Source organism: Esox lucius, chromosome 3 (assembly GCF_011004845.1).
Source record: "Esox lucius isolate fEsoLuc1 chromosome 3, fEsoLuc1.pri, whole genome shotgun sequence".
Lineage (NCBI taxonomy): Eukaryota > Metazoa > Chordata > Actinopteri > Esociformes > Esocidae > Esox > Esox lucius.
This window is the reverse complement of record NC_047571.1, coordinates 18,459,201-18,477,814: the sequence shown is the minus strand read 5'-3', so window position 1 is coordinate 18,477,814 and position 18,614 is coordinate 18,459,201. Positions and strand designations below refer to the sequence as shown.

General features: G+C 41.8%; 2 protein-coding genes across 2 annotated transcripts; one reads left to right on the top strand and one right to left on the bottom strand.

Annotated features, from left to right (window-relative positions):
- The first annotated feature begins 4,757 nt into the window (after positions 1 to 4,757).
- Positions 4,758 to 6,604, top strand: c1ql3b (complement component 1, q subcomponent-like 3b). Its single transcript, XM_010886665.3, has 2 exons — positions 4,758 to 5,551; positions 5,801 to 6,604. Exons 1-2 carry the CDS (start codon positions 4,964 to 4,966, stop codon positions 5,978 to 5,980), a joined length of 768 nt encoding a protein of 255 aa, XP_010884967.2. The 5' UTR covers positions 4,758 to 4,963; the 3' UTR covers positions 5,981 to 6,604.
- Positions 6,605 to 7,338: 734 nt separating this feature from the next.
- On the bottom strand, positions 7,339 to 13,747 carry pter (phosphotriesterase related). The gene is made up of 6 exons (XM_029115594.2): positions 13,582 to 13,747; positions 12,780 to 13,012; positions 11,562 to 11,793; positions 9,929 to 10,194; positions 8,248 to 8,388; positions 7,339 to 8,143 (listed from the first exon to the last, which is right to left on the bottom strand). The coding sequence occupies exons 2-6, from the start codon at positions 12,977 to 12,979 to the stop codon at positions 7,933 to 7,935; spliced, it is 1,050 nt and encodes a 349-aa protein (XP_028971427.1). The 5' UTR covers positions 12,980 to 13,012; positions 13,582 to 13,747; the 3' UTR covers positions 7,339 to 7,932.
- Between the last annotated feature and the right edge of the window lie 4,867 nt (positions 13,748 to 18,614).

Genomic DNA, 18,614 nt, shown 5'->3' with positions numbered 1-18,614 from the left:
GATGTCCCGATATTGGATGGCATTTACATAGCGCATTAACTCACAAGTGGAAAAATGGGATGTCAACAACATGAGTGTCATCATTGATGATTTGCAGATCACTTTGGTAGTGCATGATTGGTTGTATAACAAAACACTTTCAATACCAATGATCAAATATGTCTACCCTCTTCTGGTTACCCTCCTTCAGACCTTATCTTACTCTGCTACAGTATTTAAATGTATACCTTTGATAAACATATCAACTAATAGATTAAACCTTTTTACAACCTCTACCCAACTATTTCATAAAGCAATATAAAACAACTGAATTCCCGATACTGCAGGCTTTTGAACAAAAGAGAACAAGTCTAACTAGCAATCTCCTGATTGGCCTTGGTTTCTCTGCCCCTTTTACTTCAGAACCTGACCCTGTGATTCTTGTTCTTTCACTGTATATTGTCAGTTAAGTGCTATTTAAGTTGTGGTAAAAGATGTACTGTCTGTTGCATTGTGGGAACTCAGATTATCTGTTGAAACAAACACTCATCTACAATCAGGTACTCTATTGTTCTTGTCCATGCTTCGGCTAGTTTTTGTGGGATGGATAATACTGTAGTTTGCTAAGCACGGCAATTTTGTGAGCTGGCGCCAAACCTAAATGCAGCCACCACTGTCATCTTGTAATCAGAGAGAGTGTGGTGGAACGATCTCTGAACTGAACTGAGCCTGATTTAATGATCAGGGGTTGGGTTCAAATGTGATTGTAGACATGAAGAGTGGAAGGCCACTTCCATTTGACTGTGATTGGGTTTTCCCTATAATTGTGGTGAATTTCTGATTTGCCACTTGTCAAGCAGTAGAAAATTACTGGCTTCTATAATTCACTCTGCTCTCTACATAATACTGTCTTCTGTTACATTACATTCCACTGTCTTCTTCTGCATCCCACCATCTTCTTTTTCTGCTCTCTGCATCCCAGTTGTATCCCTCTACATTCAACTGTTTTCTTCTGCTCACTACATCCCACTGTCTTCCTCTTCTGCTTTCTATGTCCTACTATCTTCTTCAGCTCTACACATCCCACAGTCTTCTTCTTCAGCTTTCTATGTCCTACTGTCTTCTTCAGCTCTATATATCCCACTGTCTTCTTCTGCTTTCTACATCCTACTGTTGTCTTCTTCTGCCATCTGAATCACACTGTCTTCCAGTTCACTTCTTTTTGGCATAATTGTTTTTCTGCCTTGTCTCTGTCATTTTTCCCCACTGTTCTCTGTTCAATCCCTAGACAACCAGCTCCCTTCTCTTGTCATTCTGTTAATGGTATGACTGTTACTACAATGCCTAGTCTAAAGTCTGAGAAGGATTAAGTATTTAATGCCAGAAACCACAAAGAAAATGCATAATCAGCCAAGAAACCCTAAACACATTCTCTGAATATAGAAGAAACAAGAGTAATTGTCTTGGAGATACCAGTCTGAATCAGACGCTGAATATTTTAGAGGTAATGTAGGCCTATTCAGGATAGCCTTGATGGGCTTCTAGACACGCTTTGAGTGGGTGGAGGTGTGGTCACGCTTATCTCTTCCCTGCTGAGTTCAACTGTTCTCTCACTCTGTACCATTCATTGACAGAGCAGTTGTATGGGGGAAAGGTGGACATTTACAGAATTAACGAGAAAGAACAGAATGTGTGAAAAGCACCATGGAGCTCTCATTGGTTTTTGTGTATACTCAAATGGTAGATAACTGATCAAATGAATATATTCAATGCATTTAACTTAGACATGAATGTCGTAGGCATGACATTGTTGCAGGCTTCCTATGTGATGCACTAGTTTTTTGTAGGGCTCCGATGTTGTCCTCTCACAAACTTACAGGGATGCCTCAGAATTAACTCAGCCAGCATCTTATTTCTACACCCTAGTCAAGTCAACCTGTCAAACACAATTCTTCCCCAAACTCCCACTATCTGACAAAGAGATGTTCAGGTGATCTGACAACGCACCTCATAGCTCATTAGAATACCAAAAAACACCTTGATCTACATCCCGGTAAATTGTCTTGATGTTTTATTCATTCATCCTTTGAATGCTTGGCTTGTCCGGTTGTCAAAAATGCTGAGTTCTTCCCCAGAACTGTCCCAGGCTGATTGTAAATTAACTGCAAATTGCAGCCTGCAAACAACATGTCAAAGCTCAACCTGTCAAAGCCTTTCTTGTTATGAACTGAATCTTTCAATAGCCTAAAGCAGGAGTTCTCAAACATCTACATAGGGCAGAGATGGGCAATATATATATTATAATTTTTTTGGTCATCTCATAGGCCCTCTTATCCAGAGTGAACAACTGACAGTTAATATGACCCACTACATAATGAACAACGACATGCCACAAGTGACTTTTAGCAAAAACATTGTCGAAGTAAAATGGATGACATAAGTATTTGATACATCAGAAAAGCAGAATTTAATATTTGGTACAGAAACCTTTGTTTGCAGTTACAGAGATCATACGTTTCCTGTAGTTCTTGACCAGGTTTGCACACACTGTAGCAGGGATTTTGGCCCACTCCTCCATACAGACCTTCTCCAGGTCCTTCAGGTTTCGGGGCTGTTGCTGGACAATACGAACTTTCAGCTCCCTCCAAAGATTTTCTATTGGGTTCAGGTCTGGAGACCTTGAGATGCTTCTTACGGAGCCACTCCTTAGTTGCCCTGGCTGTGTGTTTCGGGTTGTTGTCATGCTGGAAGACCCAGCCACGACCCATCTTCAATGCTCTTACAGAGGGAATGAGCTTGTTGGCCAAGATCTCACGATACATGGCCCCATCCATCCTCCCCTCAATACGGTGCAGTCGTCCTGTCCCCTTTGCAGAAAAGCATCCCCAAAGAATGATATTTCCACCTCCACGCTTCACGTTTGGGATGGTGTTCTTGGGGTTGTACTCATCCTTCTTCTTCCTCCAAACACAGCAAGTGGAGTTTAGACCAAAAAGCTCTATTTTTATCTCATCAGACCACATGACCTTCTTCCATTCCTCCTCTGGATCATCCAGATGATCATTGGCAAACTTCAGACGGGCCTGGACATGCGCTGGATTGAGCAGGGGGATCTTGCGTGCGCTGCAGAATTTTAATCCATGACGGCGTAGTGTGTTACTTATGGTTTTCTTTGAGACTGTGGTCCCAGTTCTCGTCAGGACATTGACCAGGTCCTACCGTGTAGTTCTGGGCTGATCCCTCACCTTCCTCATGATCATTGATGCCCCACGGGGTGAGATCTTGCATGGAGCACCAGACCGAGGAAGACTGACCGTCAACTTGAACTTCTTCCATTTTCAACAGTTGTTGCCTTCTCACCAAGCTGCTTGCCTATTGTCCTGTAGCCCCTTCCAGCCTTGTGCAGGTCTACAATTTTATCCCTGATGTCCTTACACAGCTCTCTGGTCTTGGCCATTGTGTAGAGATTGGAATCTGTTTGATTGTGTGGACAGGTGTCTTTTATACAGGTAACGAGTTCCAACAGGTGCAGTTAATACAGGTAATGAGTGGAGAACAGGAGGGATTCTTAACGAAAAACTAACAGGTCTGTGAGCCAGAATTCTTACTGATTGGTAGGTGATCAAATACTTACGTCATGCAATAAAATGCAAATTAATTATAACAAAATCATACAATGTGATTTTCTGGATTTTTTTTCCACACCTGAATTATCTTGCTGCTGCATGTAATTATCAAGCCCTCATTAGCTAATTTGGTTGTGGTAATCTAGGGCTAGAAATGAACAGTAAAACGTCCGGGTGGCCCGATGCTTGACTGGACAACCAGGGCTGTACATCACGAGTCCTCACAGAAGGGCAGGACTAAACATAACGGGGGAGGTCACATGACATGCATATAGAGGCACATGTAGAAACACACAGCAAACACCCACATATGGAGGCTGAGTCAGTGAACACTTGTTGCTGGTCTGCTGCTTGCTCCCCTGCTGTCATGGGCCTTCTGTGACTTAGTTTAACTAAAAGATCACGGGCTTAAGTTAGACTACGCTAAATCACTGTGGTGTATTGTGATGTACACAGTCAGGCCCACACTGAAGTAACAGACAACTCCCATCCGTAGCATACACTTTCATCTGATCGATATTACAGTTGTGGATACAATGGCCATTTGTTTCCCTCAGAGGTATCCAGAATTGTATCTTTCAATGTGTTTTCAGAAATATCCCCCATGCCCACCGAACACTGATGTCTTCCCTCTCTGTGGCTTCAGTGACTTTCTCTAATCTAAAGTGAATCAATGGACACAATGGATTCAACTGGCCAGGTACCGGGTACACCCTATGCGGATCCACAAAGCAAACTGTACAAAGCCTCTGTTAGTGGATATTCAGATATGAAATGTTCATAAATGCTTATCTTTCTCCCTGTCCACACCCTTTAATGGAAGAGTTTACATTATGAATCGGAGGAGTTTCTTACACCATTAATATCAGAGTTAGCATCGTCCCTCCCTCCTCCCCGTCTGTCCAAAACACTCACGCATGTAATTGCTTTGACCATTTCGAGGATTTCATTGCAACGCATAAAGTGAACTCAAATGCTTTTCATCACAGTTTCGCGCAAAACTTAGTAAGCTATGTAAAATACTATTATCCGTACACTATTTGCGAGTTGCAGATGACAACAAACAAAAGACGGTTTGTAGTGTGAAGTTATTGAGTCATATCGTCGCCTAGGAAGAAGCGTGGACTTTAAGTTAAATTCATCAATACTATTTCAATACGATAATATTTCATAAGCCTCCTATAACGCATACATATTTATTCATAAAAAAATATATATCTTAATCGTTGAACTTCATTGGCTTCGGGGATCGTCAATCTGCCAACATTTCGTCCAGAAGCAGACTGGAAGACCATCCACTCAGGATAAGGTTGGCCGGCCGGACGCGGATAATAGCAACAGGTGTTTTTGGAGTGGTCATGGTGTTAACGTTAGTTATCCTGATTCCAGTGCTGGTCAACTCCGCCAGGACATCCGGGCGCTACGAGATGCTCGGATCCTGTCAGATGGTGTGTGACCCTCACGAGACCAGATCTACCGCCACTGACAAAACAAATACAATCACAGACTCTCGCTTGGTTCAGTCTCTACCAACCTTCATCCAAGGTCCCAAAGGAGAGCCAGGACGCACGGGAAAAATTGGCCCTAGAGGTCCTCTTGGTGAGCCAGGACCACCCGGACCTGTAGGACCGCCTGGGAAAAGAGGAGAGCCCGGACCTCCAGGGCCACCGGGAATGCCCGGAACAAACGGAGCAACAAGTGCCATAAGCGCAGCTACATATAACACCGTTCCAAAGATAGCTTTCTACGCCGGGTTGAAAAAACAGCACGAGGGGTACGAGGTGCTTAAATTTGACGACGTGGTCACAAATCTTGGCAATCACTATGACCCTACGACTGGAAAATTCACCTGTTCGATACCGGGAATCTACTTCTTCATCTATCATGTGCTGATGCGAGGTGGAGACGGCACCAGTATGTGGGCTGATCTTTGTAAAAACAACCAGGTAAGAAAAATAGTATACAAAACTTAAGTAACCAAAATAGATGACAGATAACATTATTAATGTATTTTTTTATACTTGTTTATGTATATGGTTTATGGTTTTAAGATAATCTGCGTGGAACTGTCCGTGGTGCTGAAGTTCCATTCACGCGCCCCCATCATTATCATTTAAACTTCAAAAACTAAATTAATTGATGTTTTAACCGAAGATCAGAACGTTTTGTGACTAATAATGACTATTGATCCGCAGGTGCGCGCCAGCGCTATCGCCCAAGACGCGGATCAGAACTACGACTACGCTAGCAACAGCGTCGTACTGCATCTTGAGCCTGGCGACGATATCTACATCAAGCTGGACGGGGGCAAGGCGCACGGGGGAAACAACAACAAGTACAGCACCTTCTCTGGTTTTATAATCTACGCTGATTAGCAGGACACCATTTATTCAACAATATGTGACTACAACTTTTCTCGTTTGGATTGATTAAACCGCCATCGTTTCGAAGAGACCGAGGGATCTTGACGCAGAAGTTAACATCACTTCGTTACGTGCGCAACACCAATTTGTGATCTTTGAACTTACGGAAGGAGATTGTTTTATTGTGCATTAAGATAGTATTATGTACGGCGGGTAAAATTGAAATTGTGTTCTTGCTTCATTTGCAGTTTGTTTTTGCAACTGGGTTTATTTAGTAATGTTGTAAGTGTATTGTCTTGTGATCCCAGTTTACGTACTCAATGGAAATATTAAGATAATTGTTTAGGAAAGAGGCAGCAAAGACTAATTTGAAACAGGTGCAAAGACTAATTTGACCTACAATCAGTACTCCATATTTAAATGATACTTTACAAAAATAAATCATAACTATTTGAAAAGGAAAGTGAAGATTTTTTTTTTTTTTGTTAGGTGTTATTTTGTCCAAGGTCAACATAACACTACATTGGGAAAATTATAATCATGTCTTTTTTTAAAGCGCCGTTTTAAAAAAGAAACACCTGTGTTTTCAGGCTGTTTGTGTAAGATTTAACTTCATAGCAGCATTTATTTGCTACTTAATTCAAACTTTTAAGTTTATTGTTTACACGTATGGGTTGTTCAAGTTAATCTATAGCATGACATCCTCAACCAAATGTTAACTTAAACTTGCCATTTAACAGAGGTATTTACACAAACAGAAACAATACTATGGTTGAATGCGTCCCTCATTATCAAATAACCTTTAAACAACTTTTAAACAAAAGTGGACGTTTTATTCCTAATTTTCAGTCCTTCTTAGCGCTTATTTGATAGTGAGGGCCAAATTCGACCCGCAGACTGGTAAGTATAGTTTCTAGAGATTTGTTGATGGTTCTATAAAATACGACTTAACGTTTTGTTAATCATGGATTTGATGTTATATATGTAGGCCTAATAGCATATCCGCTGGCCGGTTGTAATTCATATTGAAAATTAGTAATACTAACTGATCACATTAAAAAAAGTACGTTGTGTCAAAATAAAAACACAGTCCTACCTCTATCCCTAACTTTTGTCCTATCGAAAGGTCCTCATGTCACATCAGTTATGTAGCTTTTGCGATGTTGTGGCTTACGTTTTGAAGTCACTGTGATTCTATCTGAAAAGGGTAGACCATGTCCTTCAGCACGACTTAGTAGCCATCTACCTACCCCTCACAGCTAAAGGCTTACACCAACCTATTAGCCAATCAGCTCCCTCCTGCTGCAAGTCACTGTGTGACATCAGACAATTGATCAATTGTCAATTGAAGTGCAGAGCATAATTCCGAAAACCTTTTTTGGGGGAAAGTTTTATTTTTGTTTCATTTCATACCCTATCTTTTACCAATACAAACATATCCTTATGAAACTTTGAATCTAACTACTTTTGTCATTATTGCAGAAAAATATGGCTTCCTATAAAACTAATCAGTACCATATTTATGAATGTGGAGACAATGTGCAGTCCATGTCCTTGAATTTGGTATGGGCAGAAATGCTTTGTCTACTTATATTTGTTTTTCTTAATATTGGCACGCTACATAATTAGACTACAAATTATTTTCAAAGAGAGAATGACAGCGAAATGAATAGAAATGAAGGCTTTTTGTATCTAGTAGCATTGGTTTAGATGGATGGTTTTGTTTATTCATTATTATTAATAATCATTAAAGCTTTTATTCTTAGGGCTCTAATTATGTGAAATAAATTAAAATAAAGATTTGAAGCTACCTATTACAATGTGGATTGTGTTCAACAACTCAAGGTTTTCCCCCCAATTTACCTCCCCATAATACACTTCAATTCATGTATGAATAGCTTATGAAAAATACAAAGGCCTAAGTAGCAGCCTTCTTCTGTCCTGTGTGATCTGATTGTGATACTTCATTTGAATGTCAGCCAGCGTTTGGGGTTGTCTATGAGGATCTTGTCCACTTGGGTCTGGTTGATCCCTCTGCTCAGCATCTTGGGCACAATGTTCTTCAGGATGTGTGAGTAGCCGTGGCCCCCATACTTGGTTAGACGGTTCTTGGTGTGGACATCGTGGGCGATGACAATGTTGTCCTCATAACCCTCCTGGACCAGGAAAGCCAACCTATGGGGGGAGGGAGAAAAGGGAGAGACATCAAAGCAGGCGGGTCTGATTTTGCCATTTTGGTTTTGTTAAGTTGATTTGGAAGCAACAAAAAGGGGACTCACGTCTTGACTCTCTGGCTGTCACTGGGCATGTCCACTTCCAGGTTATAAACATAGTTCAGCATCTCTGTTCCAAACAGGTCATATTCAAGATAACTTCCCAAGTTAGCGAACTCTAGCAGCTCTCCATTGTCAAATATTGTCCTATTTAAAAAAAAACAAAAGAAAACATGAATACTTTTCTGTCAGTCATCGTCAAAGCTACCTTTCAGCAGAATGATTAGTATTGTTAGATTCCTTAACAGCCATGGTTTTCTAGGATTACCTCAATCACTTACTGATGACAGGTAAATAAAATTAATGTAATTTCCTAGGTTCTCAATCAAACTTGACCAAATGCAATGCTTTCCCTCTTCATTGCTATCATCACCATTAGCTATTATTTATAATTTGTATTTTGGGTTCCATAGGGCTATGTTTGTGGGTACTTGTTTGGATATCAAAACCAATGTTTTCATTACAAATCACCTGCATTTCACTAAAATCCCTTAAATAACCACCATACATTTCAACATGCTTTCTAAAATAGTTGCAGTTCAAAGTTGCTGTCGAGACAGTGTTTTGCATTTTAAAAAGCTGCACATTCATAATTGTTAACTTCTGGCTGCTTGAAGAGAGTATCAAGAAGGAACTCAGTACAGTCCAGATTAATGTTTGATTGTCCAGTACGCCAGGTGGAAATGTTTTTTTTGAAACCTTAACTATTCAGACGAAAGATAACTCGGAATACAGAAGAGGCTGTGTCCTTAACATGCCATCAGCAGGAAAACAATCTCCAAGTGCAAGTCAGACATCTTGATGGTGTGCAAAATTACACAAATGCTGACTAAGCTTTATAGAATGTTGTTCTTGTTATTAAAAACAAAAAGGTCCAACCAAGATCTGGCTTCCACATTTAACCTGACCCCTCAGAACTGAAGAGGTGCATGAAGCTGCCACGATGAGCACAGAGGGAACAATTAGTGTTAACTGCTAGGGGCCAGAATGGTAGAGTTTTATCTTGCCAGTTCAATTTAATCTAGCAACCTTTTGGTTACTGTTAAAATAGGCTATTTTGAAGAATGTAATTGCACTCCTGATTATAAAATACGGTACTATAAAATCTAAATAGCAACACTGCTATATAAAAGCTTGCTTTATTTCAAGGTGGCATTGGTAAGCTTCCCACCATACGATCACATTAAAATGCAAATTCTAATATAAAGGGTACTGGGTAAAGATACCATTTGAAATGGAGTAATTCACCAACAGTTTGTTATTGTTGGTGTACTCACACTCAGAGTCAACATCTTCCCAATGATTTTCAAAGAAATTGGGATAAAGTACTGGAAACAACTGAAATATCTGCATTGCTTTCAAATTACGTAGGACTACATAGGCTGATATGGACCTGAAGCGATAAAAACAGTAACTCCAAATGTTCTAGCTAGTTCTAGATAGATAGTTTTTATAGTTAACTGCTAAAGCCATGTAGAGTTGTAATATCATTGTTTCTGATATTCCCCTTGTAGACGCTAGAGGGCGAAACTTACCAATTTCTTCTTTAAGCAGAAATGTTTATACTATTTTGTAAACCCATGTAATGTCCTGAGTTTTTCCAGAAAACATGACTAACTAAGTGAAAACTCTTAGCCATCGTCATATTTCTTGTCATCCTTCCACCCCACCTCCAAGAATCCCTCACCTATCCAGGTGTGACATGACCGTCTTGGAGATGTCACCTCCAGCCTCTTCCAGGATGCGGACTATCTCAGTCGGGGCACGAGGGTTCCGTCCCGGGTGGATGATGACTGGGCAGCCCAGCTCGGTCTGAGCATGTGCAGTGGCCTGCAGCACCTTCTTCTCGCTCTCCGTGATAGGCCAGCTGCATCCGATCTCTCCAATCACGCCACAGCGGATCTCAGTCCCATCTGCCCCATGAAGAACCTCACTAACGATGATGTCGGTGAGCTGGAGAAAGACACCGGGTGTAATTCAGGGGGCTGAGAGGAAGACACCGGGTGTAATTAAGGGGGCTGAGAGGAAGACACCGGGTGTTATTCAGGGGGCTGAGAGGAAGACACCGGGTGTTATTCAGGGGGCTGAGAGGAAGACACCGGGTGTTATTCAGGGGGCTGAGAGGAAGACACCGGGTGCTATTCAGGGGGCTGAGAGGAAGACACTGGGTGTTATTAAGGGGGCTGAGAGGAAGACACCGGGTGTAATTCAGGGGGCTGAGAGGAAGACACCGGGTGTTATTCAGGGGGCTGAGAGGAAGACACTGGGTGTTATTAAGGGGGCTGAGAGGAAGACACTGGGTGTTATTAAGGGGGCTGAGAGGAAGACACCGGGTGTTATTCAGGGGGCTGAGAGGAAGACACCGGGTGTTATTCAGGGGGCTGAGAGGAAGACACCGGGTGTTATTCAGGGGGCTGAGAGGAAGACACTGGGTGTTAGTAAGGGGGCTGAGAGGAAGACACTGGGTGTTATTAAGGGGGCTGAGAGGAAGACACCGGGTGTAATTAAGGGGGCTGAGAGGAAGACACCGGGTGTAATTAAGGGGGCTGAGAGGAAGACACTGGGTGTTATTCAGGGGGCTGAGAGGAAGACACCGGGTGTAATTAAGGGGGCTGAGAGGAAGACACCGGGTGTAATTAAGGGGGCTGAGAGGAAGACACCGGGTGTAATTAAGGGGGCAGAGGGGAAGACACTGGGTGTTATTCAGGGGGCTGAGAGGAAGACACCGGGTGTAATTAAGGGGGCTGAGAGGAAGACACCGGGTGTAATTAAGGGGGCTGAGAGGAAGACACCGGGTGTTATTCAGGGGGCTGAGAGGAAGACACCGGGTGTAATTAAGGGGGCTGAGAGGAAGACACCGGGTGTTATTCAGGGGGCTGAGAGGAAGACACCGGGTGTAATTCAGGGGGCTGAGAGGAAGACACCGGGTGTAATTCAGGGGGCTGAGAGGAAGACACCGGGTGTAATTAAGGGGGCTGAGAGGAAGACACCGGGTGTAATTAAGGGGGCAGAGGGGAAGACACTGGGTGTTATTCAGGGGGCTGAGAGGAAGACACCGGGTGTAATTAAGGGGGCTGAGAGGAAGACACCGGGTGTAATTAAGGGGGCTGAGAGGAAGACACCGGGTGTAATTCAGGGGGCTGAGAGGAAGACACCGGGTGTTATTAAGGGGGCTGAGAGGAAGACACCGGACACCAACTGGTAACAGCTCCTTCAGGTGGGAGACTGCTGACTAAAGCCACTTGGAAACATCATACTTAGGCTTTTATACCATCTAAATTGCCTTAACATAAAAACAAAGGACCCTAACCCTCCCCCACCTTCTCCACGGTCATCTTCCTGGTGGCCTCAGTGTGGGTGGCATCTACATAGTACCCCGCCCCTCCTATGATGTGGACGCCTGTATCCTTGGCCAGTTGTTTGAGGCAGGGCAGATCTCGGGCAATGCCCTGGGTGGTGTTTTCTACGATGGTTCCCCCGCCGGCCTTTCGGTACTCATGCAGCTCTTCCCGCACAGCATCGGTCTCCTGCACCAGCAACAAGTTCTCGTGGCTGGAGGAAGGAGACGGTGGAGGAGGAAAAGCAGAGAAAGCAGCAGTATTGTTACAGGGGCAGAAATGTTTGTATTTTGGCTACAACTGGAAGAAGTGCTAGGCTAAATGCTGTGTGGTTTTAGAAATGTGCATTCTGTATGGGTTCTGGACAACCTGCTGTTAGGGTTCTAGACTATAGTGTCAAGGTTCTAGACTACCTGCATTTAGGGTTGCAAATGTTAAAAAAAAAAGTTGTAGACTGGTTCTAGAAAACCTGTTGTATGGGCTCTGCTGCAATTCGCAAACCAACTCCTCACTCCCACCAATTTGCTCAGTCTCTACATTTGAGCAAGTTGCTGACTAGATGAAAAGTTAAGATGTGACTTGAAGTCTGTGAAGCTTTTATTTGGGCTGCAATCTGAAGTGCAGTTAATTGCCAATTTCTGAGACTGGGTACTCTAATGAACTTTTCCTCTGCAGCAGAGGTAACTCTGGGTCTTCCTTTCCTATGGCGCTCCTCATCAGAGGATTTTTGTCCTAGCACTTGGTTTTTGCAACAGTGGTTTCTCTTAGCTTATTTGAGGTGTTCTTGCCATATAATAGACTACTACTGTACAAGCATAATGGTGGTCTCCTGTATACCCACCCTTAATGCACGAAGGAAAGAAAATCAACAAATTTCCAAGTGACTACCTCATGAAGAGAATGCCACCTAGTTGAGAACACAGAATACGCAAAGCAGTCATACAGGGTGGCTACTAAAAAATCTACAAAATGAAATGTATTTAACTGTTTAACACTTTTTTGGTTGACATATTATTCAAATGACTTATTTCACAGTTTTGATGTCTGCACTATTATTCTATAATATTAAAACTGGAAAAACTAAAGAATTACCATTGAATGAGAGTGTCAACATTTTTGACTGTTAAAAGTTGACATCAAATGTAATTGAAAGTGAAACATTGTATTTTAAATCCATATAGCTATTTAAATATAGTGTACCTGCTGTAAGGGTTCTGCTTCAGCCAGAACAGGTTTTTCATCTGGATGTGGTCTTGGGACACTGTCTTGTCTCCGGGGGCAGGAGGGGAGTAGCAACACTCAAAGGTCATAGAAAGGTGCTCATGGGTCATAGTTCTACCCAGCTGGTCAGGTTCTATCAGACCCAAAACCGTTTGAACCTTTCCACTAAGTGCTGACATGGTTGAATGGATGTGTCTCGGGTGGGTTAAATCCTGCAGAACAGATGTTATACACATAGTAAACATTCTTTATGAGCTAGTTTTGTACTGATAAAATAAATCCATTTGTTTTATGGTTCCATTGTTAGACTTATTGAGACTAACAGAAATATATAAATGGAAAGACATTGTAGATGCCCTTTGGCCAGAACTCTTTCACACGATTTGTCTTAGACTGGTCCCAGGAGAACTTCGGACCTTTTTTATGCAGTTCAAGTGTGCTATTTGAAATCACGTGACCATGTTGTCTATTGCGTTCTCCGGTGCAAATAATATACTTTTGTGGTTTATTTTTTTGCAAGTGGTACTTTCCCACATCAGTTACATAACAAATCAAAAATAATACTTTCTTCAAAGGTTTGTTGTACAATTAGCAGCACAATCATGTTTGTTGCCTAGAGAAATGCACTGTAATAATAGACTTTGTATATTTTGGCAGTTAGCTAATCAGATACAGCCAGTTGAAGCATATAACTGCGATTCCCTCAAATGCAATACCAATGAATTGCATTGGTGAAATGTATGCACTAATTGTTCATAACACAAATAAATTGGTACAAAACCTGAAAGTCTTCCTAAAATTTCAGCTGCCCTTGACGCTAGACGTTCCTCCCAACTCTCCAATACCGTAAGAGGAAGGAACATGGAACACGATTTGGCATTTCTGCGAGAACTCGACCACTTGCTGTTGCTTAATAATTGTTTTAGACCAGCGTCTTGTGAGCAACATAAAAAAAAAAAACTTCCGGGTCACGAACTGAGGAAAAATTCAAAATAAAAGAGGCCAACGTATTACTTTAAAACGGGCATAAATGGAATTTATTAATTGTTTAAGAAGATGTACGTCTCGAAACATTGAAAACAATTAATATTTGATCATATTTAAGAGTAATTTCAATAAAAAGTTAAAAACATGTTACAGTGTCAAAATTCAGACAATGCGAATGACTGAATATGGAATACATATTGCCTCATAGCTCAAAAACTATTAAATGTTCCACAGAGAAAGCAATGTAGGAATTGTTCAGAAGAGTGTGCAGAGTCAGACAAACCGGTCTTATAAATAAAGTTGACATTGACATTGTCTATTCATGGGGAATGATGTGCTACATCTAGCAACACAATATTTTCCACACCCACCCCAATGCAAAACACTATAAAAAGACTACATGTACATATTGCCTAACACAGAAAAAAATATATTCTATATGCCGCAGTGAATGTATCATAGGAAATGTTCAGAAGACTGTATAGAGTGATTATATACTAAACAATCAAGGGGCACTGCAATTTTACTCCACCCATACCATGTTTTAAGTGTATTGGCTGAGGTGGTGAAACACTTCAGGTGTCCGGATTCTTTGATCATGATAGACCTGTACACTCCACCTGCCCTCCACTTGTCGGAATACATTTTTGGAAACAGTTGGAGACCAGGTTGGGGGTCAGCAATGATTTTTTTGTATCTGCTTCCTTGCTTAATACCTCGATTGAGGGCAGGTGGCCTTTCTTCAGATTATTCAGTGGGGTTTGCAGTGCTTCAACCCCACAGCTATGTCTACGTTCCTGGTCTGTCCATTCCTTCAGATTAATTGACAGAGACAGATGCATTAGGCAACCCCACTGTATTATTCTCCATCTGTTACTCAGTGCTCCCTCTGAACCAGCTTGATCACAATGTGTATGTTTGTGTCCTCCAGATTACAGGTAGAAAATTACTTGAGTCAAGTAAACCATCTCTGACAATGATTTAGTAAATGACAAACCAAAGGTATTCTGAAGGCTATACAAGAATATATGCTGTCCCCAGTGTCACACATTTACATATAAATGTTCTTGTATTTGTACGTTTATTTTGCATATGCTTTAATTGAGCGAAAATCACAGTAATGTTTCCATACATTTACATACTTTTTTTGTACTGGCTGCTTGGGAGAAATGAACCTGGTGTTGCCATGCTCTACCAACTGAGTTAGGGGAACCTAGGGTGGAAAGGACACTGCACACTGCAGAAGCGACAGACAGGCAGAGGGGCTCTGACAATTAAAAGTTTTTCCAGCTTATATTTCATGATCAAAACAGAATCAACCCTGAAAGTATAGGCATCAGATAGGGCCACAGTGTCGCCGGACCCCCACCTGTCTCAGTCCCAAGGTCTCACGCTGCTATATTATTGTGCTGGGAGAGTAGGGTCAGTTTTCCTTTTCCACTATAAATCCTTGTTGATATGAGGAATGTATTTTATGAATTTTTCCAGTCTCTTCCCGTTTTGAACTTAGGTGGGCATGAGGTCCTGGCCCACATCTGTGGAGTACCTGGCTTTGGGGACCCGTTGCTGTCCCTGTCCAGAGTCCTACTGGGTGTGTTGCAGATCGAGACGATGCCTGACAATTTCAGCTGACACTGTGCTGACACCTCCCCCTCCCCCGTGTTGTCCCTGTCCTTGTCCATCTGATCATGCTTCCGACCTGGACTAAGTTTAAATAGACTCTAGACTCAGCCCACACGCATTTATTCATTATTACAATTGTAATCTTAATATGTTCACCTGGCACAGCCAGAAGAGGACTGGTCACCCCTCTGAGCCTGGGTCCTCTCTAGGTTTCTTCCTAAATTTTGCTATTCTTAGGGAGTTTTTCCTAGCCACTGAAATTCAACACTTCTGTTGTTTGCTCCTTGGGGTTTAAGGCTGGGTGTTTTGTAAAAGCACTTTGTGACATCTGCTGATGTAAAATGGGCTTTATATATATATTTGATTGATTGATCAAAAAGCTTTACACATGACCCCTTCTCTGAGCTACTACTATTACATGCACATGCACATGCACACACCCACACACTTTGGGTAGAGTGTGGAAAAGAAGCCTGATGTGCTATCTCGTTTATTTAGGAAGAATCTCAATGCGACAAAGAGTCGATTTGTGGGAAGACATTTTGTGCATATTCTTCTATGCTTTGATAGTGGTTGTTGTTGATTATAATGCATTTTGGGCTGTTGCTTCCCACTTACACTCACCTAAAGGATTATTAGGAACACCTGTTCAATTTCTCATTAATGCAATTATCTAATCAACCAATCACATGGCAGTTGCTTCAATGCATTTAGGGGTGTGGTCCTGGTCAAGACAATCTCCTGAACTCCAAACTGAATGTCAGAATGGGAAAGAAAGGTGATTTAGGCAATTTTGAGCGTGGCATGGTTTTTGGGTGCCAGACGGGCCGGTCTGAGTGTTTCACAATCTGCTCAGTAACTGTGATTTTCATGCACAACCATTTCTAGAGTTTACAAAGAATGGTGTGAAAAGGGAAAAACATCCAGTATGCGGTAGTCCTGTGGGCCTTGTTGATGCTAGAGGTTGATTCAAGCTGATAGAAGAGCAACTTCGACTGAAATAACCACTCGTTACAACCGAGGTATGCAGCAAAGCATTTGTGAAGCCACAACACGCACAACCTTGAGGCGGATGGGCTACAACAGCAGAAGACCCCACTGGGTACCACTCATCTCCACTACAAATAGGAAAAAGAGGCTACAATTTGCACAAGCTCCAAAATTGGACAGTTGAAGACTGGAAGAATGTTGCCTGGTCTGATGAGTCTCGATTTCTGTTGAGACATTCAGATGGTAGAGTCAGAATTTGGCGTAAACAGAATGAGAACATGGATCCATCATGCCTTGTTACCACTGTGCAGGCTGCTGGTGGTGGTGTAATGGTGAGGGGCATCGTTTAAATGCCACGGCCTACCTGAGCATTGTTTCTGACCATGTCCATCCCTTTATGACCACCATGTACCCATCCTCTGATGGCTACTTCCAGCAGGATAATGCACCATGTCACAAAGCTCGAATCATTTCAAATTGGTTTCTTGAACATGAAAATGAGTTCACTGTACTGAAATGGCCCCCACAGTCACCAGATCTCAACCCAATAGAGCATCTTTGGGATGTGGTGGAACGGGAGCTTTGTGCCCTGGATGTGCATCCCACAAATCTCCATCAACTGCAAGATGCTATCCTATCAACATGGGCCAACATTTCTAAGGAATGCTTTCAGCACCTTGTTGAATCAATGCCACATAGAATTAAAGCAGTTCTGAAGGCGAAAGGGGGTCAAACACAGTATTAGTATGGTGTTCCTAATAATCCTTTAGGTGAGTGTATAGTAATGGTATTCACAAACAAAAAAAGGGCAAAATATATTTTAAATATCGTAATTTAATGGAATATTATTATACATTTAAATTATTTTCCAGAACTGAAGCATTAGTGAAAAACATAAAAGAAATTGGCAATCACTGGATGTTGTGTGTTTCTGGGTGTCTGTCTGTCTGTCTGTCTGTTAGTGTTAATTTTTACTTTGAAAGCTCTTATGTCCCGCAGGGAGGATACCGGGTTAACTGTTAGATTCTAGAGCCCTCTGCAGTTGGAAAAGGAGAATTACATGCAAACTCAGTAAATGGTAGTGTCATCCTTAATGATATGATGGCCCTTATACACCTGTAGATCTCGCCAGTTACTCCAACACTAGTCCCCTCCCCCCTACAGTTGGTAAGATGGAAAGTAGTGTCATCAATGGTGGAAAGGAGTTCTAATTCTGTTCCTGTAGATCTTTACCATCCTGTAGGACAGAGCTGGCCAATCTTGTTCCTGTAGATCTTTACCATCCTGTAGGCCAGAGCTGGCCAATCTTGTTCCTGTAGATCTTTACCATCCTGTAGGACAGAGCTGGCCAATCTTGTTCCTGTAGATCTTTACCATCCTGTAGGCCAGAGCTGGCCAATCTTGTTCCTGTAGATCTTTACCATCCTGTAGGACAGACCTGGCTAATCCTGTTCCTGTAGATCTTTACCATCCTATAGGACAGAGTTGGCTAATCCTGTTCCTGTAGATATTTACCATCCTGTAGGACAGAGTTGGCTAATCCTGTTCCTGTAGATCTTTACCATCCTGTAGGCCAGAGTTGACTAATCCTGTTCCTGTAGATCTTTACCATCCTATAGGACAGAGCTGGCCAATCCAGTTATTTTACATCTTTTTTTCTATCTAAGAGTTGTGCAAACATCTGGATATAAAAAAATATTTTCTTGGTAGTTTACTGATGGTCATGGATATTCTCCATTCATCCATAGTTAATAACTGACAAATGTTATGATAACACCATGTGAGGAGTTGGCATGTCTGGTGTAATCATTTTCATGGATAATTTATAATGCACCAACATTGTATGGTTTGGTATATTGTATGGTCACTGAAAAAAAAAATTTGTTCTGTGATTTTATTCTTTTTATGCCTCTGGTCTTGATGCATGTCAAATTACCCCAGCCTGATTAATCTGCTACCAGTCACTGTCAATCACAAATAAAAATGATTCATATCCATTTGATCAAATAAAAAAATCAAATCAATTTTATTCAATTATCCCTTATGGAAAAACCTCATGCATTTCACAAGTGAAGTTATAACATGCTCCATGATTCTGCTAGGACTGTCTGGGAGGGAGTAGGCAGGGGAAACAACAGCTGTTATTGGTAGATAGGTTTGGAAATGTCTTTCTTATCGGTCTATTAACTAATTTACCTCCTAGCAAATATTGTT

Coding starts and splice junctions, on each gene's coding strand:
- c1ql3b (XM_010886665.3), top strand. CDS start 4,964: ATGGTGTTAACGTTAGTTATCCTGATTCCAGTGCTGGTCAACTCCGCC. Junction 5,552..5,800: donor ATCTTTGTAAAAACAACCAG/GTAAGAAAAATA, acceptor ATTGATCCGCAG/GTGCGCGCCAGCGCTATCGC.
- pter (XM_029115594.2), bottom strand. CDS start 12,979: ATGTCAGCACTTAGTGGAAAGGTTCAAACGGTTTTGGGTCTGATAGAA. Junction 8,389..9,928: donor GTCATGTCACACCTGGATAG/GTGAGGGATTCT, acceptor TTTTTTAAATAG/GACAATATTTGACAATGGAG. Junction 8,144..8,247: donor GACAGCCAGAGAGTCAAGAC/GTGAGTCCCCTT, acceptor CTCCCCCCATAG/GTTGGCTTTCCTGGTCCAGG.